The 27,605-nt window shown below is 27.0% G+C and overlaps 1 protein-coding gene across 5 annotated transcripts in view; it reads left to right on the top strand.

The window, feature by feature from the left end:
- The window catches only part of LOC107443689 (protein FAM135A), a 49,261-nt gene that overhangs the window by 8,409 nt on the left and 13,247 nt on the right, over positions 1–27,605 (top strand). For 3 of the 5 annotated variants that reach the window (XM_087155308.1, XM_087155309.1, XM_087155311.1), the window contains exons 6-16: positions 313–383; positions 8,852–9,025; positions 11,376–11,405; positions 13,340–13,439; positions 13,778–13,931; positions 15,261–15,310; positions 16,846–16,914; positions 16,992–17,221; positions 19,362–19,540; positions 23,686–25,429; positions 27,209–27,268. In XM_087155308.1, coding sequence (XP_087011434.1) covers positions 313–383; positions 8,852–9,025; positions 11,376–11,405; positions 13,340–13,439; positions 13,778–13,931; positions 15,261–15,310; positions 16,846–16,914; positions 16,992–17,221; positions 19,362–19,540; positions 23,686–25,429; positions 27,209–27,268 — 2,861 coding nt within the window. The remainder of the gene's footprint in view (positions 1–312; positions 384–8,851; positions 9,026–11,375; positions 11,406–13,339; positions 13,440–13,777; positions 13,932–15,260; positions 15,311–16,845; positions 16,915–16,991; positions 17,222–19,361; positions 19,541–23,685; positions 25,430–27,208; positions 27,269–27,605) is intronic. The other 2 variants (XM_087155312.1, XM_087155313.1) reach the window with 1 other exon arrangement.

Below are 27,605 nucleotides of genomic sequence, written 5' to 3'. Positions count from 1 at the left end.
ATAGCAGTAATTTCCAAAAGTAATCTTTGTTTTGAAGTTACTTTGTTATTTTAAATTTCACTCTTCAAAGATTATTAGAAGAGTGAAATTACTCAATAAAATTGTTTTTTCAAACACTGGGTTTGACTATGAAAATCCTGTTTTGTAGGAAAGCAACTAGGTAGTTAAAACATCAGTTCGTGAATATAGTGTATAAATTTTAATTCATTATGTGTTAGAGTAGACCTCTTATTTTTTTATCTTCTAACCTTTTGAAAATATTCATTTTTAAGTGTATGTGTCTGACCTCTCTACTTTTATTTTTCTTAACAGATACGAGAATCTTTTTTGAAAGCAGATTTTCAAATTGTTGTTGAACTGTGGTTTACTGATCAATCTTTTGGGTATGTATTGAGTTAATTAATGAACCATTTTAATTACTGAAATGATCTACCTCAGAGTACTTATCATAAATCATTAATAGCAAATAATGAAGCCTTTTAAAGTGTAATTGTATATTAAAAGCAACAAAGTTATTTATTTTTCAAAGACAGAATATTGATCAGAAATAATTTATCTCAAATTATGTTTTGTAATGAGTGATTTGCAAAATTTCTAAAATACAGTAAATGTTTGATTATGAGGAATCCACAAATTTTAGGTATGTGAAAATTTTGGATATTTAAGTGCCAAAAACCTCAATCCTTAATATTACCTTATTTTCCGGGGGGAAAATACAACATCTTAAAAAAAAATAAAACAAAGCAAGAAAATCTAACAAATGACATTTATAAAAAATCTTATAAAAATAATGATGAAACAAAGAGTGAAAAGTATAGTAGCTGTCTGCCCCGTATTCTAGTAATTGCAATGTCCTCTATGTGTGAAAATGGCGAGACAATGAGTGAAACTTAGAAGAAGTTAAATAAATGGAAAGGAGTGGTTATATTTTGTGTTTAAACAAAAAATTGTGTGTTTAGTGTTCTTAGTGACTGTATAATGCTTAAATTTTGACAGAGAGTGCAGAGTAGACACATGCCTGCTAACATTAGTATTGAAATGCTAAATAAAAGTGTGAAAACTTCATTGATTCGGGTAACTTCTTCCGTTGACTCATATGCTTTATTTTTTCAATCACTAGAATAAAAATTAAAAACAAATTTTTTTCTGAAATTGGAACTTCTTTTAATTATCTTGGTTAAGAGAGTTAGTAATTTAATATTATATGTGTCTGAAGAAGAGTTATGTATTTGTAACAAATTTAAATCTTAAGTTTTAAAAATAATTTCTGCCTACATTGCGAGAAAGCTATAATAATTTTCGTGTAGAGAAGCTCAAAGCAGTGCTTATGTTCAATTATGCCCACAGGTATTAAGGAATGAATTTAGAAATGTGGTAGGTAGATATATTGTTTCAATACACCTTGAAGATGAACCCTCGGGATTAGGCAAGTCTAGTGATTTGCTCTCTTCGGATTTAGATCGCTAAGGAAATGTTTTTTAAAAGATGAACAATATTTAAATTTTTATTACAATTTTTTAAAAGAGTATGAGAAACTGGGTCATAAGATTGCGATTACAAATAAAGATGCACTAGAAGTTGCATAGTATGCTACACATCATGACATTTTTCATGTACAAGAGAATAGTACGAAATAATAGTTCCTGCTGTGTTTTGTTCTTCATTAGCTAAAACTTTAGGTGTTGATGACTAAATTTTGATATAGATATGCATTGACCACAGACGTTATAATGATGAAATAAATTATTTTAATTAATCCAAACCAATATTGTCTAAAGATAATATTGAGGAGTGAAAATGTAATCCAAAAAATTATTACCGATAAATAAAAAAATACTTAAATTGTTGATATTTTCATTCTTACTGATTCTGATTGTTCACACTTTTTCTGTGGTTCAGGCTAATACCCCCACCCTTGTAATTAATAAATTGTGGTATGAATTGTCATTTTTCTACTTTTTAATTCTAGATAGGTGGGATGTTTTGAGGCATAAAAATGAAAGGATCATTTTTCCATGAGAAATTTGTATACTATTGGTGAAAAAAAGTGTTAGATTTATTTACAATAGGTATTTCAGGATATTTAGATGACAGTGATTTCCGGTGGACAAGCCGCACCGCCATACAGGCCGCACCGCCATACAGGCCGCACCTGCGAAAAGCATCGCTAAAAATTTCAATTTTCATCTTATGGACTGCACTTTCATTTTTTTTTGATCAATCATCGATGTTTATCAAATATCACATGCATGAAAATACACTTAAAAAATAATAATCTTTGAAATATAAACTCTATACTTAGGAAATAGTTATTGATAAATCTTTTTTTATGTATACTTTTATTATAAAAAGAAGGAATTGAGAATGATACTTACTTACAGATGAAACACGTATAACCAATCAAAATCGTAAGTTGAGAATGTGTATGTGATGAAAAATAAACTGATCACAAAGTAAAAGTAAATCACAATTTTTTTTATTTACTTTTCAAATATTTCTGATCATATATTTATTCAAAACCATCAAAATCGGATTCTTCACTGTCAGAACAAAACAAACGTTTTAAATCTTCATTCTAGTTCATTTTCTATGTCATCTTCATCATCCCACATCAAGGAAGGAACATTTTTCACGCAAAAGCGTGTAACAGTAAGATAAAAGAACGAGAAGGAAGTGTATGAATGGAATTTTGTAGAACAAGTAGGGCAGACGAACTAAAGAATGTGAAGAAAGCAGTGCAATATGTTGAAATACTTACGATCCCCCTTCTCCCTCTAGGTCACCTTATTCCAGGTGCAACCAGGAAGAATAACTATTTCATTCACTAGTTACAATAGTAACGGTCTAATGTACCGCAGCCTTTGAAATGTAGATTCTTCAGTGACCTTCAATCTTCATTAAAGAGAATAAATAGTTAAAAAAAAAAAGAATTGCTAAAAAGAAAATTAATGATCACGGCAGTCATAGGAGGGGCGGAACTTGCGGAAGGATTCTATGATGTCCAAAATGTTTATGGCATCGAAAGCCCAACATAATTTTAGTGTGAGTAAAAATTAAACACTTCCCTCTCCTCTTCGGACTGTGAAATTCGGAAGGGAGAGATAAAATGTTTCGTTCTTTCTCCCCTCAATCCCCTGCCATCATTAGCACAATGACCTGTGTGAGGAAGGGTTGGGAATGACAGCAGAACATATAGAAAGTTAAACAAATTGTTCTTTTGATCACTAGTTGTAGACAGATGATTTTAATTTTTTCTTTGTTTTTCGTTTTGTCTCTAAAATTTGATTTGTTACGAAACTGTTCTTTTAACTAATTTTGTTCTAGCTCAGTGGTTACCAACTGGCGACCTGCGAACCCTTTTTTGTGGCCCGCAATTTATAATATATTAGTTGTCATTTTTTTGCAGACAATTTTCGCAAGAAATCTATTTAGGTTTAAATTGCTTTTCTTTCTTTAACCTAATTATTTCGTTTTTGCGAAAATTAACATACCAACGGTGGAAAAAAATTTATTTTTCAAGTTTTGCATCCAAGAAAATATTTATTCAAATACAAAAATAATTGTGTATGTTGCTCTTTTTTTTTTCTTTATTATTTTTTTTGTTCGTATTTTGTGAATATAATTTAGCATGTGTGTATCAGAAATTTTCTCGAGGAAATTCTCCGATTTAACTTTTCGAAACTTACTTTCAAGAAAAAAAAATAAATTATGAATTTCAATGGTAAATGAATTTAGTTTCTGAGACAAAGGCGAATGTTCCAATTGAAATACAGTAGGGAACCGATTTTCCGGAGTGATCGGGACCATCGCTTTTCCGGATAACTGATTTTTCCGGTTTTCTGAATCGCTACAAAAAGCCATTTTTTTTTATTGTTAAACCCAACTGAAAAAAAAAAATTTTTTTTGGAAATAATCTTAAAAAGAAGAAAAAACGATGGAGTAATACACTAATGATTATTTCCAAATGATGGTAAGGTAAACATCTTTCAAAAAAGGAAGAAAAATCTTATAAGGAAATTTTTTTTTTCTTTAAAAATGGCGTGAAAATTTATCTAATTTCGTTCCCGTTTTCTGATTTTCAGATAACGGGTTCTGTACTGTATATTAATAGTTCGAAATCTTGTTCCATTTTATTTTTGGTATTTTCTATAAAGTCAGTAGTGGGATTTGTTTTGAAGAATATGGTTTTTTTTTTCTTTCTAGTTTGAGATTTTTTCTTTCTTTCGAATTTAATCTTTTTTAAAATTTTTTTTTCTTTTTTTTCAAATGTAATTTTTTTTCTGTCACAATTTGACAGTCCTTACATCAGTCAATCGGCAGATCTGTGTCAATTTAAAACTCCGTGATTTCTTTTTTTTGGCGCTTTTATTTAATGCAGTAGCATTGTATTTCCCCCCCCTTTTTTAAAATTTTTTTCTATATCTTATATATTGAATGCATTGGTTCGCAAAAGAGGCAGAAATTTTTAATTAGCGTTGAAAAATAAAGAAAAAGGAAATACAACTAAAAGTATCTACTGAAATCGGATCGATGCATAGAACAAAAAGAGTTTATTTTCTAGTTTTGTGACAATTTGAAAATAAAACATAGATGAGAAGAAGGGAGTTAAAAATAAAGTGTACTAAGTTTAATTATTCTTAAGTTACAAATTGGAATTTGTCACACCATTTATAGATGACATCATGCGATTTTTCGTCAATCGAAAACTTCTTTATTCAAACTATATTTTAATGGAAAAAAATAAGAAAGAAAAACGTTTTCTGAGCAAACATTACGAAATAGGTTCATAATTTCGGAAACTTTTTGATTAACATATGCTTTTGATTAAATCCACCGTGATCGAAAAATAATCACATATGGCTTGGGATAAATGACTTCTTCATACATCGGCACACAGGCCACACACCGTGACAGGAAAACTTTTAAACACATGTAGGCCGCGGCCTATCTTCCGGAAATTACTGTAATTAATAGAAAAAGTCAGTGTCATTTTGGCTTTCCATCAACAACATAATAGATGAGTATTTAGTATGTTGTTCATTTGACTTAGCCAGAGGAATGAACCTGCTCTCAAATTATTATTTTTTCATTTGCTTTAGATGTTTATTGTTTCTTCTCTTAGTTCTGTTTAATAAGAATTATTTTTAAGAATAACTTGGTTTAATTTTTCATATCAGATAAAAGGAATAGGAGTGAGTGGCAACCACTTTCTCTTCAAAAGAGAGTTTTGTGAGAATTAAAAACTATTATTTTTCTGTGCATTTACCTGAGTTTTCTTTGTGATACCCCCCTTGAAAACTGCCAGTGATTGCTCGGTTTTGCAATACAGCTATGGCTTGTTAATATCTGCTGTTTTTATCTATCTCAAATATTTTAAAAGATTTTCAATTTTATTGCAAATATTTATGTAAAAAAATGATAAATGACAATATTTTGAATGAATAAAATAAGTTCATTAATTAGTATTCACTATAGTGAGTTTGAGAAAAAAGTTTTTCTTTTCAAAACGCTATAGTGTAGAAAAAATGCCGTATGGAAAAAGAAGAGAATTGATATAAATTTTTTTTAAATATGTTAATATTTATGGGTCATGCATCGCACTTGAAATTAATAAAAACTGACAAACTTAAAATTTGCTTAAATTTTTTATGCTACTTAAAATTGAACAATCAACATTATATGGTTTCTTGTACTTAATTTATGGTTTAAAAATGTAAAATAAGTTGAAATGTTATCTTTATTTCAAAGTATAATGGTTATGATATAAGTTTAAAATATAAGTTTTTTTTTCTTGCTTTATGCCATGTGCCATGGTTTCTTATTAGCTAACACAAAGATAATTATTGAGCTGGGTTTTTGAATGTTCAGTTATTGGGCCGAAAGGAATTTCCTATAGTGCAAATTATCAAAACACAAATGTTATCCCTGCTGTTTTTAAGGGAAATTTAGATTCTTAATTGAAATAAATAGTAAACATGTCAATTTTTCTGAAGAAGCCAGGACACTGAAGGAAAAAAACAACAACAACAGAATGTTGGTATGACAAAGCATCTATCTCTACAGTTTCTAACTACAAAATTTTTCAACTAATAACTATTTATCATGATTCTTAGGAATTTCTAACCTGTTTGATATATTTTTCGTACTTTGGAAACTTTTTGATGTATAATATTTTGAATTAATAAATAATATCAATAATCAATACAGTAAGTAAATATAGTCATCTTAATTATCAATATGCATCCTTGTGTGTTACAAGCAGAGCTGAAGGATGATTAAACAGGAAATTACCCTAAATATTTTTTTCAGCTTAGTCAACAGCACTGAAAATTAAGTTACATGCCGTGAAGTAACTTATAAATTTTCTTTCATAGATATTATTTTGCTTTTAAAATTTTTATACATGCATGTTGTCAAATGCATTTCCTGTTGCTCACAATCATATCTAACATCAAATATTCTGTGCAACCAAAAAGTACATTTCTATGAGTAACTGAATTCACAATTTGAAGTAAATCACCAAAATGCAGCAATATTTGCATTACTTAAAAATGATGTTTGTTGTTATCAGTTATATGTTTGTTCTTTCTTGACAAATTGATGATGGATTTATGAAGTTGAACAGTTCTACTGGTAAGGGTTAGAGACTTTGTCGTAAAAGCATTTTATTCTCTTCTCTACTGTCCCAGCTTCATATGTAAAGTTTACACATTCGCCATTTGTTACAATAAGCAATTTGAATCTCTCTTTAAAACAGCATGAAAGAAAATATTTCTGTATCAGTAGTGTGCTCTGAAGGAAAGTATCTTGAGGTCCAACTGTGAGACATTATAAAACCTGCTGTTAAATTCAAGTTCTGTTTGACTCATTCAAATGTTATTATTTATTTAATTGCTTATATGCAATACTATTCTACCAAGGAGGTAAAAAAAGTAGAAAATTTATAAATTACTCAAAAGTAAATCATGTTTTCTACCGTACGGAAAACTTTAGAACATTATAGAAAAAGCTGGACTCAAAATGTTTTAACTAGTTCCTACTTACTGAAAGAAAAAAATGTTTCCAAGTTAAAGAAAATATATTTAGATATTACAACTGCTGAAGCGAAATCCTAAAATCAAATAAAAAAATCTGAAATTCGAAATGTCTCATGAAACACGTGTCAGAACTCTTAACTTTTCAGGGCCGTACAAACTCCTTGAAAGAAGTTCAAATTAAATGCATTGCTTATTATCTAACCCAGAGAATATCTAATGCGGTGGTTAATTAGCTATACAATGGTAAATGGAGAGAAACTTGATATAATTCTTGTTTAAACACATTAAACAATTAGTATGCATTGAATTATCATATTTACCTTTTTTAAACCATAAATTAGGCAGAAGAAACTAAAAGATGTCTATTTTACAACTTCGTGCGGTGTAAAAAAAAAGAAGGAAATATATTAAATTTTGTAAGTTTTTATAAATCTAAGTGCAGTGCAGGATTGGAAGATAACCAACCACTTTTTAAATTTTTTATATCTATTTTCTTTATGTATATATATATTATTTTATTCAAAAGGTTTTGTTACAGCATGGTTTTTAAAGTTTCGATGCAAATTTAAATCGTGCATTTCAGTTAGCAATCATTTTTTAATCTATTTGATTAGCGACAATTTCACAGTGAATCCACATGATTTTGCCGATCTTTTGCGGTCGATATTAAAACGGATTTTCACTTCGTTTTTTCCCACAATGTTTTAATACGATATTATTTTGATCGGCGAACTCTGAATCGCGTATTCCGCACTCAATTATTGATGATTCACTCGCAATAGAACATGGAATTACGATCACATTTTTGTCAGTTATTGTTACCGAATTTCATAGTTTTTTATTACTACATTATCATACACGAGAAATTTTGAATCGTGCATTTGTGGAATTACTTTTTGATGACTAGATTTGTTTTGGTTTTATTGTCCATGTGTTTTTGTCAATCATCATTTCAACGGTTTGGGATTTCGACATAATTTTTAAAATGTGTGTATAATTTTTAATCTAATATTATTACAATCCGCAAATTCCCAATTGTGCATTTAAATAATCAATTAATGACTCCCTTCTGTCGTGATCGCAATTTTTCCAAAATGGGGCATTTTTGTGCACCCTGAAGTTAAGTGTGTGATTCTTGGCAATAATAATCCTTTTATGCGAGACGCAGACGTGAAAAAGTGCGGAATTTTATCTCAATTTCGTGAAATGCTGAATGTTGTTTTTGTGATATCAAATTTTTTTCATATTGTAGCGGAAATTGGATTCAAATCAAACAAAAATCAAAAATCTGATAAAAATAAAAAAGAACCGGAAATTGGCAAAAAACGGAGGATTTTCATTCCTGCGCACTTTTTCCCAACAAGTTGCAAATGTAAAAAAAAAGAAGAAAAAAACATTTTTTTTTGATAAGAGAAAAAAGAGTTCTGTTTAATTTGATTGTGTTCTGAAAAAATACTCTAACGGTTAATGGATGTCCGGATATGGGACTTTCCACCGTATATCTACATAACCGTTATATATATATACACACAAACACACACAATCTTTGAACCTTCAAAACTTTGATTTTTTTTTCATTTATAGTAAAAAGGTGGACTTCACTATCATACAATTTCTCTTTTATTCAAAATAGTCAACTTCAAAAATTCTTATAAAAGCATCATCTTCGAAAAATTTAATTTAAGCACAAAAAGTTTTACTGTATCATATCTGTATATGAAACTATAGCTGTATGAAATTGTCTAAACTTTTTATTTAAAATATATTATGTTAAAACATTATTTTTCAATTTATGCCTATTTAATTTTTTTTAGACCTGATCAACATAATTCCATCCACTGTGTTAGTACAAGAAATTTACTTTTACATTTTGATCCAGCTAGAGGACTACATCACCATATACCTTTGTTATTTGATTATTTCCATTTGAGTGCAGTTACAATTACAATTCATGCTTCCCTCATCGCTATATGCCAGCCATATTTGAGGTTTAATATTTTTATTATATTATAAGATTCTCATTTAGTGCTCTAAACTAGCACATATAATGTAAAGAAGCGTGTTATTAATTTCAATTTAAATAAATTACTTTAGTATAAATAGTTCATTATTAAAGTTTGGTAACAGGTAGGTGCTTAAAATATATTGTAAAATTTCTGTAATTTGAAGCAATGTTAAAACTTGAAAAATTAGAGAGTTATTAAATATTGTTATCTATGAGTTATTCAATTTTACTGATAGAAAATTGAAATTTTATCATTTTTTTATTTATTTTATATCATTTAATTATTTTGAGTTGTACTTAAAAGTGAATGTACTTTAAATGTACATCATGAAATTTATGGGTACATTTAGTATAAATTAAATTTTAAGATATTAAGTTTAGTAAAACTCTCTAAAAATTATCTAAAAGAAGTGACATCTAGATGACTGTAACAAAATCGTTTATTTCATTTATCAGCTGTGAATGAATCCAGTTATAAATAGTACTCAAGCCCGTTGCAAGTATTAAGTATCTAATAGTAGTTATTTTATGAACTTAGTTCAAAGTAGCTGATACTTGTCAATCTTTCTGAAAGTAACCAGACTCATTATTGGATTAAAGTTTACCAACTAAACCATTTGGAACTGTTTCAAAGAGCTGATATTGATACAAATGGATATGATAAAGCATTTTCTTTCAAACATAAATACAATTCCATTCCTAATAAATTTCTCCAATTTTTTGTTTGCATTTTTATGATGTATTTAATTAGTTACATCATATTTAACCATCCATTTTTTAACAACTAAATAAATTACCAAAAATAAAATATAAAAATTTATTGTTTAGAATTAGATTTAGTTATTATTCCTCTAATTAATGTAAGAATTTGTTACAGATATTGAATCTGAACTAATAATAATGGATGCACGTTAATTAAGTTATTTTAAACAAAATATTTGTGATTTTTTGTTCTATTTAAATCAACTGATGTTTAAATTCAAAATCTGAAAGTGGAAGTTATGTTTATAATCTTTCAATTTTTCAGCCTTTTTATTTAGATCTAATTATAAGATTGATATGTATCTAATACAAAAAGTATCAGGCACTTGTAACTGGTAATTAGCTGTATCTGTTTGTGAGTGATTGCAGAAAAACTGGAAATTTTTCATCCCTTAATTTTAAGATATTTAAAAATTTTGGTTAAGTGTTTGATGAAGCCATATTTAATTTTAAATCATTGTATTGACGTAAAACAGCAAAATTCCATTTCAGGAAAATATTGTTAATGGAGTTAGTTATATTTGAAAAAAAAAAAACATTTCTCTTACAAAGCTAATCTCTTCTTTTCTAAACTTATTTTAAAAATATATTTTGAGGAATTAAAAAATCTATTTACCAAATATTTGAATGGTTATGTATATTATTGAAATTGAATCACCCAGGGAATGAATCTACCAAGAAATGAAAGCAAGAAAAGCAGACATATTACATTCTATCAGTAACACATTTTATACAATTTAGCATTCATTGATTATGTTATTTTATTCAAATATTTGTACTAAAATAAAAATTGACTAACAGATGATTTTAAAACAATGCATTTTATCACTAAATACACATTTGGTAAACGAGTTTTATAAGTGGGTGCAAAATTTTTTAAAATTACATTATTAGTTTTAAAGATATGCCTGAAAATGTAGATAGCAAAATTAACATTAAGAGAATCTATTTCCATTTGCAATTTATTGTCTGTCCTTCAAACCTTTAAAAACTGATTTTTTTCAGAATTTTTTTCTCAATCCTTACTTTCTTAAAAGTTATTTTTTGTTACTTATTAATCACTATATGGTTTATCTTTTTTACTTGAGTGCTATTGTAAGTTTTGAAGTACCAAAATATTTTATTTTCTACTGAACCAGGTATCAATCTTTCCTTTTGATCTAAAACAAAGAAACCAAACAAATCAATTTCAATACAAAAAAAAAAAAAAAAAAAAAAAAAAATTAATTATTAAACAGCTTTGCATTCAACATTATTATTTCTATTCTTTCCCCCCAAAATTCCAGATTAGTGTTAACAAATTGTTGCAGTGCTTTTAATTTAAAATTGCTGATTGGGATCTGTATTGAGGGATTCCATAAAATAAAGCTTAGATTGTCTGAGTCATGGATACTTTCATTAAGATCTATGAAAACAGGCTGTTTTAAATTATATATCATCTATTAGTTGTTTTCTAATTTGTTGTAATACAAAAATTATTCTGCTTACAATAAAAGTAAACATACTTCAAATTTTTGGTTTGAACTCTATCTTTTGTCATTTTATGTTTTATTTTTTATCTGGCTTATCAGGAAAGGTGTGATTTCATCCCATCCGACAAGGTAGGAAATCATTTCTTTGGTGCTATCACATTTTTAATAATTTGTGACCATGTTTTTAGTTATCTATCATTAATTTATTTATTTGTATTGTATCATTTCATGTTTATTAATTGTTAATATTTTTTATGATAAGCTTATAGAGATGATTACAACTTTTAGTTTTAACATTTGACCAGTCAAAAATTAATTATAGTGAAATCTAATCTTTTTATAAATGTATAACTTTTAATGTATGACTTCACAGCAATTTCTTATTCAATGTAATACCCCATTTGCACTGACCTATTGATTAGGCTCAAATATGTTGTCAGATTTAAATATCTCTTTTGAGCCACTTAATGGAAATATGTCATCAGGAAAGTGCATTTGTGTCAAACTAGTCAGTCATTGAACGCTATAAGAATTATCAGAAGAGGATACATGTTAAAAAATTAATAAGCAAACTTGATAAAATTGCAAGAATTGTAGCCATTTTTTGAAGGAAGGATTGAGTGCTGGAAAAGTGTAAATTTTTGCTCTGGGGTACTACAATATTTTTACCATCCTCAAAGTTTTTCTTCTGAAAAATAAATTAATGATTAGAAAATAGACATTTATATTTTACTCTGCTCAGCACAAAGCTTATTCTTGATTTTGGAGAAGGTTGCAGCCCTGTCAGCCACCCTCTTGGTATTCCCCTGAAAGCCTCAATGAGCAATTGTTATTATGATAAAATAAATTCATACTTGTTTAGAGACAGTTTTTGTTTCTTCAAGAAAAAGGTCCTATATAAATCATTTTGTGAAATTGGTTTTTTCTGAGCTCTAGTTTTTCTAAACATCTTATTTCACAGGGTGTCCAATAAGTACTCATACAGTTTTAAACAAAAGATTCTGTGGTTAAAATATTTTAATTTTATTTAAAACGAAATAAACAACATAATGGCATGTCAATATAGTAAGTAGGTTGGTATGCTTTCTTCTTTTGATTTTCTTCTTCTTTTTTTAAGCTGTAGTGTTTTCTCAAAATTAGTGCAAACAGCTTGATAATTAATCAATTGGATTGAGATCTAGAGAGCTTGTTAGCTATTAATCTTTTATCTGAAAATGAACCGGATTGTCTGTACAGTTTACTATGTTTGCTATATACAAAGGTTAACCATCTTTCAATAATATTCATCTCTGTATATAGTTTTGAGATTGGGCCAAATAACTATTTCCATTATCTCTTTTTGTATATTTCAGCCTTCATTTTTACTCTCTTGCAATGAATGCCAAGAGAAGTTTTTTCCTCTTTTAAAAAGCTCCCTAAACTGTTGTTAAAGATGCATTTTAAATCTTGGTATGAATTGTTTTTTTGATATCCTGTATTTATTTTAAAACAATCCATTATTTTGAGGGTTCTGGAGTTGTTCTAGAAATTTTTTTCTCATCATTAGATTCTCAAGAGAGACAAACTAGTTTTAAGCATGAGGCACAAGAAAAGACAGTCATTTCTTCCTATCCTCTTTTTTTTTTTTTTTTTTTTTTTTTTTTTTTAATGGCAAGTGATATTTTTTGCATTTTTTAAAGCTTTGTTTCCAAGATCTATTTTTTTTAAAAATTGTGCATTAATGATTTTGATATTTTAAAGTCTCAAGAAAATGTACAAATGGTACAAATAATGGTATGAGAATTCATTAGAGATCTTGCATATTTAAAATGTTAAGTTAGCTCAAATAATTGGAATAATCCAATTTTTTTTATAATACCAATACATTATTATGCAGATATTCTTGTAAGTAAATTAACAAACTTTTTCTTAAACTAAAAACAAGCATCAAACCTTAGTGAATTTATAATATTTTTAATTTATACTGAATTGCCATTGTTATCTGTATTGTATTGACCTTCATGCATAAAAAGTTCATATTTTTTAAAAAATTCTATCAAATTGATATATTTCTTTTTCACTAGCCTTCAAAAACCAGCCAAGCAAACATTTATTACCGGCAGTCCCCGCCTTTCAAATAAAAAATGTCACTCTGGCATGGAAGTTATCTATTTTGGCCAGCAAGTAAGTAAGCAAGTAACCTTGAATACTCCAATTAATTAGTTTTAAGTTTAACAATGTTAGTTAATCAAATTGCAAACACATTTTTCTGTTTTTAAAAGTCTGAACAAAAAAAATCTGAATCTTACCTTTCACAAAATTTCTACAAAAAAAAAAAAAAAAAGATTTATTTATATTTTTTAACACATAGTAAAAGAAAAAAGGAATATATAATTTTGCATTTGTTTAAAAAATGTAGCTTTAAATTGATCCCTATTTAATTATTAATTACTCTTTCCTTTCATGTTATAGTTATCTTATAATTCCTATAATTATTGATATAATTTTCTTCACCATAATAGGTTGGGCGATCTGTTCCATCTCCTGCTCGGCTCTATCGAGCACATTTGGTACATTGGGAACTTTGTGCTGTTCTACTCTCTGCTCACTACAGTTTGTGTAGAAAATTGCTGGAATATATGACCCTATTACCAGCATGGCAGAAGTTGAAATTAGGTAATTTCTTTTTAACAAAAATATATTGCATTTTCTAAAGTTATGGATTTTATTTTTATTTATATTATTATTTATAAAATTTAAATTTCTTTTTGGTTTTCTATTGCAAACTTAACTTACAGATCAACGGGTATTAAAGAGTTATAAAAATCAGGAATTTATTATTATAATTTTGTTCTTAACATTAAATAGCTATTAGAAGGGATTATTAAATATTAATTATAATAATCCATCTATGTGTGCTTTACTAAGAATTATTGTCAGAAAATATATGCAGAAAATAAGCACATATCTGTTTACTCAATAAAAATTTATAATTTGTATTTTGCAGTAAATTATTGCTTATCAAAAATTGTTGGCATTTGATCAACATAATTGTAAATTATGCCAGAGATACATGTGTTAATGTATCTAGATTTTTTTTAAAACATATATTGCCTAGAATAAATCCAGTAAATTAATATCTATCCTTTATCCGCCTTCCTTTGTTTGTTTGTTTAAATTGTTTTTTTTTCTTTCTAAATTAGCAGTTTTTTATTAAATCTGGTTTGCAAGCTAATATAATATTTTTGTTTCCTCTAATCTTTCTTTATAAATTTTTTTTGACTGTATCAAACATTATATTTTTTTGGTAAAACTTGTTTTTATTAATATTTTTCTTAACCATTTACCCACAGAGCTAATAATTTATAATAATACGAAAAGTATCTTTATGTAAAAAGCTGTTATGCAATAACACATTTGCAATTAAATTAATTTAATATTTTATTCATTTAATTAACAATTTAGTTTAAAAATATAACAATTGTGAGATTGGAGAACCAAATGTGTAAATTTTAGCATTAAAAAATTTTTTTTGATATATAGTCTTGCTTATTTAAGAATAATGTTAACAAAGAAATCACCAGTCTTTACCTTTTTAGAAAAGGAACATGTTTAGGGCTTTTTGTATCCCAGAAAAGAACTGGTAGTAAAAATAACTCATTTCTAGATTTTCTTAAAAAGTAAATTGAAAGCTTTTACTATTCTTAACTAATAACTATCAATCACATATTCTTCTTCCCGGAGTAGTAATGATGCTGTATGTATGTTATACTTAATATAATAAGTATAATGTTATACTTGTAAGTCTGTTATATAAGTAATATGTTATACTTATAAGCCTTGGTAGTCGGGGATATTTCAATCCTCTCGAAAACAAAGTGATTAAAAACTTTTCTACCAATCTTTTTCAAGGAATAAACAGCACTTCATGTTCCGGAAAATGAAACATTAGCATTTAAATGGTTGAGTTACTATAGTTACCTGCTATATTTCATTATATTTCAGATTTTTTAGATAGTAACCCTCATCTAGAAGGAATAAGTGATTTTGCTAAGGTAAGTTTCTGTTATTCTTTTTTAAATTTTTTTTATTTATATTAATAGTTATTTTTTTAAAATAAAATTTTTGATATTTTATTTTTTATCTGTGTTTAACTTTGTTTATTAATTTCTTTATTTTAAGTAATTTTAATTTTATCTGAATTTGCTTTAACTTTGTTTATTCATTTTTATTCTAAATTAAGTTTAATAAATTTTTTTCATTACATTAAATGTTTGGAAAAAAATAAATTGTTTACAAAAATGAATGTCTTATTGTATCCCATTACAGTCAAATTAAATGGTCAAAGCGATTGAAAAAGTTTCGAATTACTCTTTAGTTTAGATTTTAAATTCAATGCAACTTTCTTTCTTTGCATCATTTAGTGATTTGGGACACACATAAAACAGTTGTGGTTAATGTGAGTCATAAAATGACTTTTTAGCATATCTAATCTTATTTGGATATTTTAATTACAGGTTCAGATTAGGTCAAAAACAGAAATAATAATTATCTCTTATCTCTTATTTGTTTTAATGTGTAGCTTAAGTCAACACTGTCGTCTGATTTAATATTTTCAGGTTCATTTATAAAAATGTGTTTTTAACTTTAATTGAACATTCTAGATACACAATGATTTATATTCCTAGCAAAACCTATTTTATTCTTTTTGGGTTAGCAATTTTACAATTTTATATGGTGAAAAAGGCACAAATCAAATTTTTGCAATTCTTGACATATAACAGTTTTATAGTTAATCCTCAGAAAGATTCAAATAAAAAAAAACACTGTTTTCAGTACACAACGATTGAGATTTTCCTTCTCAAATAGGAGGGTGATTGCAGAATTCTTTACATACTAGAACTAGTAAATCCTCTTTTTGGTAACCAAGTTTATATATTTGGATATTATATTTTTATTAAAGTGTACACAATTAAAAAGTTCTGCACCTCACATTCTATCTTTTTTTTTAATAATAAATGGTAGTGTATAATGTATAAAAATAGCTTTTCTTAAATTTGAGTACTATTAATTGTGTTAATCACTCCAGGGTAATAAGCTGATTCAGATAAATTTATAGACAATATAAATATTTTAAAGAAATGCATAATTAAGAATAAAAAAAAATATATTCCTAGCATTCACTTTAAATTATATGTTGTAAAAATAAGTTTTAACTGAAACCATGGGCATTCTGATCACTTATATGTTGGTGTGAATCTGTAAAACCTTTTTAAAAAATGCAAAAGATTTGACTTTCACAAAAGGATGCAGTTATCAAAAACTTTAATGTGATGTGTGATGCAGTTTTTAGGTATATGTTATGCAGGTTTCTAAGCTGATAGCATTTTCTCGAATTGCCACCTCCTGTTAAAAGTTGCATTTATTATCACTCAAATAAAATCTTATCAAATTCAGATATTTTGGGCTTCTTAGATGAAATTATTTTTTTTTTTATTGGGCTATAATTTGAAAAAGATCATGAGATTAGTTGTTTTTAACCTAGAATTTTGTGGTTCTAATAGTTTCTAACTATATAACATCTCAACAGGAATGCTATAAGCATGTTAAAAGTGGTCGTCTTGTCCCATCAAAGGAACAACTGTTTGGACCATATGAGGTATAGTTGAAACCATACTGTTTAGAGAAAACATCCATTAGTGTATGAAAATGTTTATAATCTCATTTTCATTTTAGGGCATGGAATCTGAAGATGAATTTTTTCTTAAAGCTAACAGTGATATTGCTCAAATTTGTGGAGCTCTTATACTTCTTTGGCAAAAATTTCTGGAGATTGTTGTTGGGAGGGAAAAAATACGACAACATTTATCTCGTCAAAGACACTTCCAGCGAATCAAACGCTTTTCTGAAGCTTTTTTTATTATTGAAAGAACACGAGATTCTGTTTTATCTCCGTGCGATAGCAGGTATTTTATACAGTCACCTTTTTAAGTTCTTGATGTGTTTTTAATAAATTGTTTACATAATATTTTTATTTGCTTTAACTTTTTTTTAAAATTTGGCATTTCAATTTCTCAGTTTTCATTTATCAATAATAAAAACAAAATGAAACCATTTTAGAAATACACTAAAACAAATATTAAGAGGATTTTCATGGAATGGGAAAAAATTATAAGACTAACATCAAAAAATGTAAACTTGTGAAAAAATTGTATAAAAAATGCTTGGCTTTGATATTTGCAGTTACCTTTAAATGTTACAAACTGCAAAGTTGATGCACAATTTATTTACATTTCTTAAGAATAGAAAAGTGAGAAATTTTTCACAAATGTTAAATTGTTGTTGCTTTTTTAACATTAATTAAAAAAAAATCTCTTAAATATTAATTATTTATAATAATTATATCAATTGAAACAAAACAATTTTTGTTTTTTTTAATCAATGACAAAAAAAACTTAACAAAAAAAAACTTTTTATGTGAATTTCAGATAAAAAGTGATGAATGTAAAAGTAAAACAGAATGCCCATTAAAAGCAGGGTTGGCCTTTTGTCTAGAAGAAATCTATTTTTTTCAGAACACTTGAAAAAAGTGAGGGAAAAAAAATCTAGCAAAAACTGGACTAAATGGAAGAAACTGAAAATGACCATTACAACTAATTAGCAATTAGTGTTATAAGACTATTTTAAATTTAATCATATTACATTTATTATAGTGCTAGAAAGTTAAAAGTTTTTCATGTTTACTGTGAAGAAAACAAACTATTTTTAATTTTTTCTTAGTTTCATAAATTATTTTAAAAATCTATATATCATATTATTTAAGTGTTGGTTTGAGTATTCACACTTAGCAGTGTTTAATTATAAAAATTAGCATGTTATTTGTGATTGTGAATTCAATATGTTTTTTTAGTAGTATATGTGTTAAGTATAGTAAAACCTGTCAAGTTGTCCGCACTTGTTTTTTACCACCACCAAGTTGATCTCTATTATGAGGAACTGAATTTATTCTGCATAATTAAAGGGAGCAAAACCTTTGTAACCTGACCACCTATCTATCATGTATGTGGATTGCAGAAGTTAATCAAATTTGTCTAGAGACGTTATTTGAATGCTACTCTAAGCCCTTCGTAAGCTGACTGGAACAAAAACTTCTATGTCAAAATTTTCTATGCTTTATTGTTATTAAAATTTTCTATGAGTTAGTGAAATAATATCAAAAGCTAACCAATACCCTTTAGTAAGTTGACTATATGAGAAAATATTAAAGGTTTTTGTAAGTATAACAGTAAATTTTAAAATGCTGGAATGATTAGATATTAAGTATTCTAATTTTATATGTGTTCTTCTATATAGCTGTTTTAAAAAAATAATTGATAGTAACTAACTGGTATGCATCACTAAAATATGTGTATTTGTTTCTTAAACTTATCAGTTTAAAATTAAGATATATGTGACTAATTGTAATTCATTCTGTAAGCAATATCATTTCTTAAAGATAAATAGAGTTTTTGCTTACTGAAATTGTAAAGTCATATTAAAATGATTTAATTTTATTTATCTTTATTTTGATTATTAGAAACTTTACTAGAAGACTTTACTTTATTAGAAATATATGAATAATATGATTAAAAATAATGCTTCGCCTCCCTCTAAGTTGATGACCTGTCTAAGTTGACCATTACAGCAGTGCACTTCAAGCGGTTAACTTAATTGAGGGAGATGGGTCCTCATTTTTTTGTCATTTCTTATATTGTGTTGGATATGGAGAACTTTTCTTTTACCAAAACGAGATCAAACTTTTTTCCAGACCTTTTTTCAGTGCTGATATTTTAATTTACAAATAATAAAATGATTATTGGTATTTTGAAATAGAGATTCAAATGCCAGTTTCAATGAGTTCTTTGAATGATAAAATGAATGAGTTATTTGAATGATACAAAGAATGAGTTCTTTTAATGATAAATGCCAATTAGAATGAGTTATTTGAATGATACAATATAACTAAATCAAATTGACTGAAGGTATCTACTGCATTTAATGTGTTAAAAGCATTTTTTTAAAATATATTCACTCAGAATGTATTTATAATCTGAATTTATGTTCTAGTATTGAAGCCTATCAAGATGTGTCTGAACAGCTGAGAAAGTCTTCTTATCTTACTCTACTACCACCTTTGGAAGTAGAATGTGTGGAGTTTGATGGTGATTTAAATTCTTTGCCAATTGTATATGAAGAGCATTATCAAGAAACTGCTAGAAGAGGATCTGGAAACAGTCAAAGTTCACGTATGTATTTAATTTCTTCATTTACAGAAAATAATTTAACTATTGAAGTTTTACTTTTCATAGTTCTATAATTTTTTTTATCACATTAATGTTTAATCAAAATTCTTATTGTTTTCATAACATTTATCTTTAAATTAATTGTTCTATATTTCTCAAATGATTTTCCTATTTAGTTTCTTACCTTGATTGCAGAATACTTCTTAACATATGCATATTTTTATAAAACCTTGCTATAAAAATATGTCTGTATTTTCACTTGTGTGGTACAATCACATAATTATTAACCTATGAGTCGTCCAAAAGTTTTTATTTGCAGTTAGTAAATAATAAAGTTGAAAAAATTTTTTAAAAAATTTATTTACTTTGCTATATAAAAATATACACTACCAAGCAAGAATGGAAATAACACTTTTAGTTTCTGACATTTTTTGAAAAATTTCTCTAATAACTGAAATACGTGTACATTATGTATATAAGTGTCTATTTCTCTTGATATTTTTTACTTGCCATTTAGTAGTTAGTGGGCCTTAAAGATTTTTTTTTTTTGCAAAATTAGTTCTCCACACAACTATAAAAGATTTGGAATTACTGGATTTCGGAAATTCATGATTCAATTCTCATTGAGTATAATCAAAAGAATGTTTTCATTTTGGATTTTAGAGCTTTGCCAAATGACATGCTTCCAATAAAAAATTTAGAAGTCCAAGAATTAAAGTTAAGTAAAAAAAAAAGTTAATGGTGCTTTTCTGCACAAATGTGATAGGTAAGGATAAGATTGAGCCTTTTTTTTAGCTGAAAATAAAATGCCCAAATATCTCAAGAATGAAGTAAATATATAAATGTCCATTTTTGCAAAGCTGCTTACCACTTTAGATTGTAACGAGAAAAAACAAATCAGAAAGGTCATTCTCTTCATGGAGAATGTTACAAAGTCGAAAATTAATGAATATGAAAATAATGAATAAATTCGAATAATTGATGAATACCTGAAAGTTTTGGACTTAGCAGCAAGATTAGTATTTAGACATTTTTCTGTATATGCAAAATAAAAACTTTTTTCTGTAATGCATTTTAGTTAAAAAAGAAAGAACTATCTTTTGTTTACTGTCATTAGAAACTGTTTGCTATAGCTATAAAAAAGGGAGGTTGTAAAACCAGGTTTATGAAACCAAGGAAGGAAGATGATTCTTGTGAAACAGAACAGATGAATGAGAAAAGTTTCAAACAAGAGACTGAAAAACTTCAAATGACAGAGTAAGAACGTTTAGAAATCATCAAAATTAGAAGATGAAGAAGAAACGGAAACTAATAAGCTCACTTCATCTTTTAGAACTTAAATGATTTATAAAAAGGATGAAATTATTACCACTGCAACATGATAGATACTACATTTTTAAGGAGGTACAACAATCATCAAATGTCATATGAAGGCACTTCAAATATTGAAGTGGTGATGATAATGTAGTTTACAATTTGGAAGAAAGGGTACAATAATGTTAACAAAACGATATTAAAAAACAATCCACAATTATAGGTTTCTTCAAAAAGTAATGAAGTGTAAAGAAAAAAAAATTATTTTGTAAATTCAAGAATAAAGTTACTTTATATTATTTTTAATATATGACTACTACTATTAATATATATTTTAAATTGTTGTTTCATTTTGTAGTTTAGTTAATTATTTTTTTTTACATCCAGTAATACGCTTACTTCTTTCAAAGTAAGCTGCTGATTAATTATTAAGTTTTGAAATCACATTGCAAGCTTTTTACAGTGGATAAAATCTCCCTACATGTTTGAAACACTTGCTTAATTAAGTAACATAATGTGGAACAAATGATATTTGTGAAAGTGGGGCAGGTAGGGTTAGAACTGTAATAAAATAATTAATTCGATAGAAAAATAGCTTTCTATAACATTAGTTTGGATCAAAATCAGCATGGATGTAAGTTTCATATTATCACCAAGAGAAACTAATTTTAAATTAGTTTCTCTTGGTGATTCGCATTCATGTTAGTGATGATGGTGAATTTGCATTCACTGTTGGTTATATTGAAAAAATAATTTTCAATATAGTGATATTATATTTATTTTGCTTGCATTATTTTATAACTGACATTAACTAACATTAGATTCTATTATATTCTGATGTAAAATATATTGGGATAGTCCAGCATCATCTATGTAAATGACTAAAAAGAAACAAGTTGAGTTAGCATTACACATTCATGGCTTGTTGAAATGTAAATTTTTAATGTAAGGCTTGAAACGTCTATGTGTTTATAACTTAATATAATATGACCAATCTTTGTACCAATAAATTTGAGGATGAAAGAGTTTTATGTTTTCTATTTGATAACAGATACGAAAATTTTATTTTCTTTGTTAATAAGATTAGGAAAAAAATCTTGGAAAATTGAAAATCTTTATTACAGGGTTGGCAGGTTTTTGACATGTGACAGTTTTTGACAGTTTAAACCATGGTTTAAACCGTCACGTCAAAAACCTCACTGTCAAAAATGTCGAAAATGTCAAAAACCTATATTCATATGTGAAATTTAATTAATACATAAAATTTATATATTTTTTAAAGGATAGTGTTTCTAAATATGTTCTAGAAAAAATAAATTTAAAATTTTGAAGAAACACTTATATTTTGAATAGTAACCAAAATCTTGTACTTTTGAAAACTCACATCTTTTGTAATATTATGTATTCATTTTCATGTGTTATTAAAACTCACATCTTTTGTAATATTATGTATTCATTTTCATATGTTATTGAAAATCTGCAGTGATATTATTAAGAAATTTATTTATAACCAAATTTAGTGTATAGTATAGATTATACTAAAAATTAGACATTTTTAAAGATAAACATTAGCAGTTTTGTACATAAGACATCTTCTATTAAAGAAAAATCTTTTTAATATTCTTTTAAATCTTCTTAATAATCTTTTTAACATAAGACAATACAAATTTAAGTGCTTTCTGTTAAATACACAGAGTAGTTAATGTCGATTTACAGTATATTCAGCCTATTCATTTACTATGCTGAAAATTTAGTTTATCCAAATACTTGTGAATTTCATTTTGCTGAATACGATATAGTTTTGTTGAATATCTAAATATTCAGCTGTTGAATAATTACTTCTTGCTTTCAAGATATGCATTATTTGTATTCTTAATACAAGTGGAGAAAAAAAAATTAAGAGATAAAAATTGTTTTAAAATGATAAGTGTAATAATTATAAATAAATATAATAAACAATATGAATTATATTTATCATTATTCATAAATATAACTTTTTGAATTCAAATTAACATACTGGATAATAAAGATATTCGGTATAACATTAAATAAAATTTTTTATAAACTTGTATCTTATATCAAGTTTGTATTTATACAACATAACTTGTAAGTTCCTTATAAATATTAGTTATATGTTCCTTATATGTCAAAAATGAATAGTAATAAACTTTTAATTTTCTTAAGTATCAAAAAGAAAGAAAAAAATTTTTTAAATATAAATATTTAAAAAATTTTTGTGCAAAATTTTTCTGCACATGCATTTAAATATAAATTTCTGAGATTTTTAATCTGTTATTTTACCTTAATTTTAATTAAAAAATATTTTAAAACCTGCTGATTACCTATAGTATAATAAAATTTCAATATAATGCATGGCAACTGTTGGTAGTTTTGAAGTTTATATATTTTCTTGGCAAACTTCAGTTTTTGACATTTTTGACAGGTTTTTGACAGTTTAAACCAGTATTATACCCTTGTCATGTCAAAAACCACTTTTTGACGTCAAAAACCCAACCCTGCTTTATTACCTTTTAACATTCATTTGAAAAAAATAAAAATAAGAAATTTATTTTATATATCAGAACATTTTTTGTATTTAGCTATTGAAATTTAAATTATCTTTTTGTACATAGCTTTAGAATATTAGCATATAACTTTAGCCCACTCATTTTTTGAATTACTTAAAATGCATGTTGATTGCAAATAATTTTAAGTTGTATAATTAATTTAATAATTAGCATTTGTTGATAAATATATTATATTGAATCAATAAATCATTTAAATAATTCAATCTCTGAATTTTTATTCTTATTAATTTTTTTTTATTTGCCTAGAATCCGATTCGTCCACTAGTTTGACAGATGTTAATTTTCTTGTTGAGGAGAATATTGATGAATCTAGTGATGCTATTCGAAGAACATCCCAGGGATCTCTTGGCCAAAAATATAGATCGCCTGATATTACTGCTACTCCTACTAGTCCATCTGCTTATTCTTGGTGTCCTGAATCTATTTCAACTTCACTATCTACCAAATCAAGTTGTTCAGCAATAAAAAAGCCTTCTTTAAAGGATAAAATTTTTAACAATGCCAGAAATGAATTTGAAAATGAAAGTGAAGAGTATGTTGTACCTTCTAGTGCATTTACCAGAATCAACCAAAAAATTGCTGTTCGATCAAAAATGAAGCTCCGTTCCAGAACTGTAAATTTTTTACGCCAATTAAAAAAACCTGGGCAAAGCTCGAACACTGTTGTTTTATTAGGTGTCAAAAAGTTAGATACATGCAGTTCAGTTGGTTGTGGTGGTGTTAAATCTTTAAAAATACCATTTGCTTTAGAAAGCGGTATACGGCATTCTCAAAGTACACTTTCTGTTATGAGCACTTTGTACTCAGAAGCAAGCTCTTCTATTCCTAATAGTGAATCTATGCCTGATTTGACATCAGGGTATGTTCCACCTCCTCCACCACCACCACCACCTATGCAAAAATCTAAACTCTTAAATGGTCATTTTGTGTATTTATCATCTGAGGTACCTAAACAAAAAGAAAGAAAAGTTCCTCCAAGCCCATCTTATCAAATTCCAGACAGAAAAAAGAATCATGGCCTATGTCCTTCTCCTAGTCAATTAAAAAAGAGCCATGAAACAATTTTTTCTAATTCAGAAACGATTTCAAGGAATAACGCTATTGTATGTGAAAATGGAGTAGATATTGAGTTTTCAAAAAGTAATACTGTCGAAGAACTTTCTACTGATTCCCAAAAACAAGTTTCTTTAAAAAATTTAAATAGTAATGAACCAGAAATGGTTGTCTCAAATCAGCCATCGAAATCAAAAAATGAAAATATTTTTCTGAATCCTCAGAAAAAAAGAAGCAATAAGTATGATCCACCTCCTCCATTGTCATTAGGATCAGATGAGCCTGGAACATTGCTGACTGATGCAACATCTACTTCAAATGTTTGTGAAATTTGTCCCCCTTCCCCACCTGTGCAATTTAAAGATCCACCTCAAGCTAATGGTAAAACTGAATCAGTTACGAAAAAGTCAGTAAAACCTACAAAACCTAAGCATAAAAGACACTCTTTAGAAATAGCTTCTAAAACCAGTTCTTCATGGTCTAATGATAGTTGCCTTACAAGCTTAATTTGCCAAGGTACTCTTTTTTTCCCTAAACCTCCTGCACAATTTGGAGATGAAGCAACTGAACCAATTTCAAACAATAAAAAAGACATTAATAGCTCTTCATCAGAGGATGTTTCTACTTCAAATGAAGCAAGTGAACAAGAGAAAAATACAGAAGAAAATGCAACTTCAAAAGTTGATTTGACTGAAAATAAAGAAAAAATTGCAGACAGTATTTCATTTTTTGATACAAAATGTACCATATTAGAAATGCTAAGTGATCTCTCTGAATCAAATCCTAATTTGCCTGATGACTCTGAAGGTAACACAACAATTTCTTTAAGTAGTATGAGTGAAAGGCAAAGAAGTTTCAGCCTGATTACTTCAAACTCATTTGAAGAAGATACGCCTAGTATTCGTCGAGCATCAGTTATTGGCACTGAAATGATTAGGTAAGATCATGTTTTTCTTTTTTGTGGTTTTACTCTCTAAGTTATTACGGATAAAATAAAACTGCACACCTGTCAACTGTCAGGCTTTTGTTCTGAGTCTCAGGTTTTTGACCTATGTTTCAGACTTGTGTTCAATCTCAAGACCTCAGGCCAACCAAGTATTGTTTCATCTTTTTCTTAATAACTAATATGAATTGGCAGACCCAAGCACGCTTTGCCTACAATCGCCAAATCTCTTTTTTCTAGATCAAGTGTGTTTGGTCTATTGTTAATTCCTTTTTAGAATTTTTTTTAAATTTTGAGTTGACAAATTAACTAAACAAAGTTTATTACTGCTTTTAACAAAGTGTTATACATATGATTTTGTTTTAAGAGCGTTCGACTATTTCATAAACTAAGATATTAGTTTATGAAATAGTCGATTCTGAAGTTTTAGTAGTATTTCAATTGTTTCTTGCAAAAAATATTTTATATGAAACTAATGCATACTTGCATTACTCTATGAAAAAACCTTGAAAAATCTCCCAGTTTCAACAACTGGTTTTTGTCTGATCTGGGTATTAAACGGGCAATGAAAATCTGTTTGGGTACCGGTAATTGTCTAGTCCCTGTTACATCTCTAGTTTCAACTATTAAAAAATAATTATTCCATTTTTAAGCTTTTTTTCTGACCTTAACAATATTAATTTAAGCTTTTTTATTTCATCTGTACCTTTATGCTAGGATAATATGCATCAGTTTGAAAGTTCTCTCTTCTCTGTTACTAGAACATTTTCAGAAATTATCTTATAAAGATGCTGCCTATATCCAATTGGTTTTAAGTTTACAGAGTAGATTAAACATTAAAAGCTATATCTCAGTTATTTTGATCAGTGTTCAATGTCACTGATGAAATAAAACATATTTCCCATTTTGGCAGTTTCTTATAGAAATAAATTTATTTGAAATTTAAATCTTAAAATAAAAAGTAAATTATACTTTATATTATTCTGAGTCAAAAATATTGCAAATGTTTTGAGCTTTCTTAACATAGCAAATACAATGTTTAATTGTAACTTCTGTTAAGTGCATGGTCAGCATCTAAACTCTCTTCTAATGTTTAGATATTAATGGTAAGGTTTTCAACAATGATACAGGTTTGTTGACAGAAAGTTTGCATGAAATTTTTTTAGCTTTTCATGTCACAATATCATTTATTTTTAAATTTTGTATGGTTATTAAAGAGTGTTTCAATAATAGAGGCTCAGTATATGCTCTTCGGTATGACCTCCCATTACAGCGATCCTTCCACCATACTGGTTGACATATGATATTCCATAGATGTTATTTTAACATCTGTTAGAACTATCAAACTGGACCAACCTTTCATGTTAATATAGAAGCTGGAATTTAGTTTGTTTTTCATTCTCAAGAAAATCACTTTAATAACCAGCCTGTTTCTTGCAATCAAATCTGTTTCTTTCATATTATTAAATAAAATTGTTGTATAGTGAAAAGCACAGGGAATACAACTGCTTGATATTTTTTTTATAATTAGAAAATATTTTATATGTGTGTATATATATATATATATATATATATATATATATATATATATATATATATATATATATATATATATATATATATATATATATATATATATATATATATACATATATATACATATATATATATATATATATATATATATATATATATATATATATATATATATATAGCTTTCTAATGTAAAATTTTATATTTGTTGATTTGCAATTTTATTTCATTTCCCCCCAGTTTTGTTAAAGCTAAGGAAGAGTTTCGCAAACATCTTCAGTATCCCTGGTTATGGTACAGGTGAGAAACATCCAGTATTTTGTTTGAAACTTAATTATTTGTTTTGATTTATTTCTTATATTTTTATAAATCTGGTGCAAGCTGATTCAAGATAATTAATTATAAACTTGTATCTGTAGCTCCTTATTTGTGGAAAATAAAGAGATATATTTACTAAAATATTTTATTTCTAACATTGTTTCTGATAATCCTTTTGTTCATTAAGTTTTCACTTCATATCCAATTTTTTAGTCTCTTTGAATTTTTAATTTAAAGGAATATCTCTAATAAACTTTTAATTTTCTATAATGAAAAATTTTTATAATATGAATCTTTGTTTTTCAAATCTGTCATGATT

The sequence above is a fragment of the Parasteatoda tepidariorum genome, chromosome 11 (genome assembly GCF_982258835.1).
Source record: "Parasteatoda tepidariorum strain Cologne lab strain chromosome 11, Ptep-v5.0, whole genome shotgun sequence".
Taxonomy (NCBI): Eukaryota; Metazoa; Arthropoda; class Arachnida; order Araneae; family Theridiidae; genus Parasteatoda; species Parasteatoda tepidariorum.
This window is presented reverse-complemented; position numbering and strand designations above follow the sequence as displayed.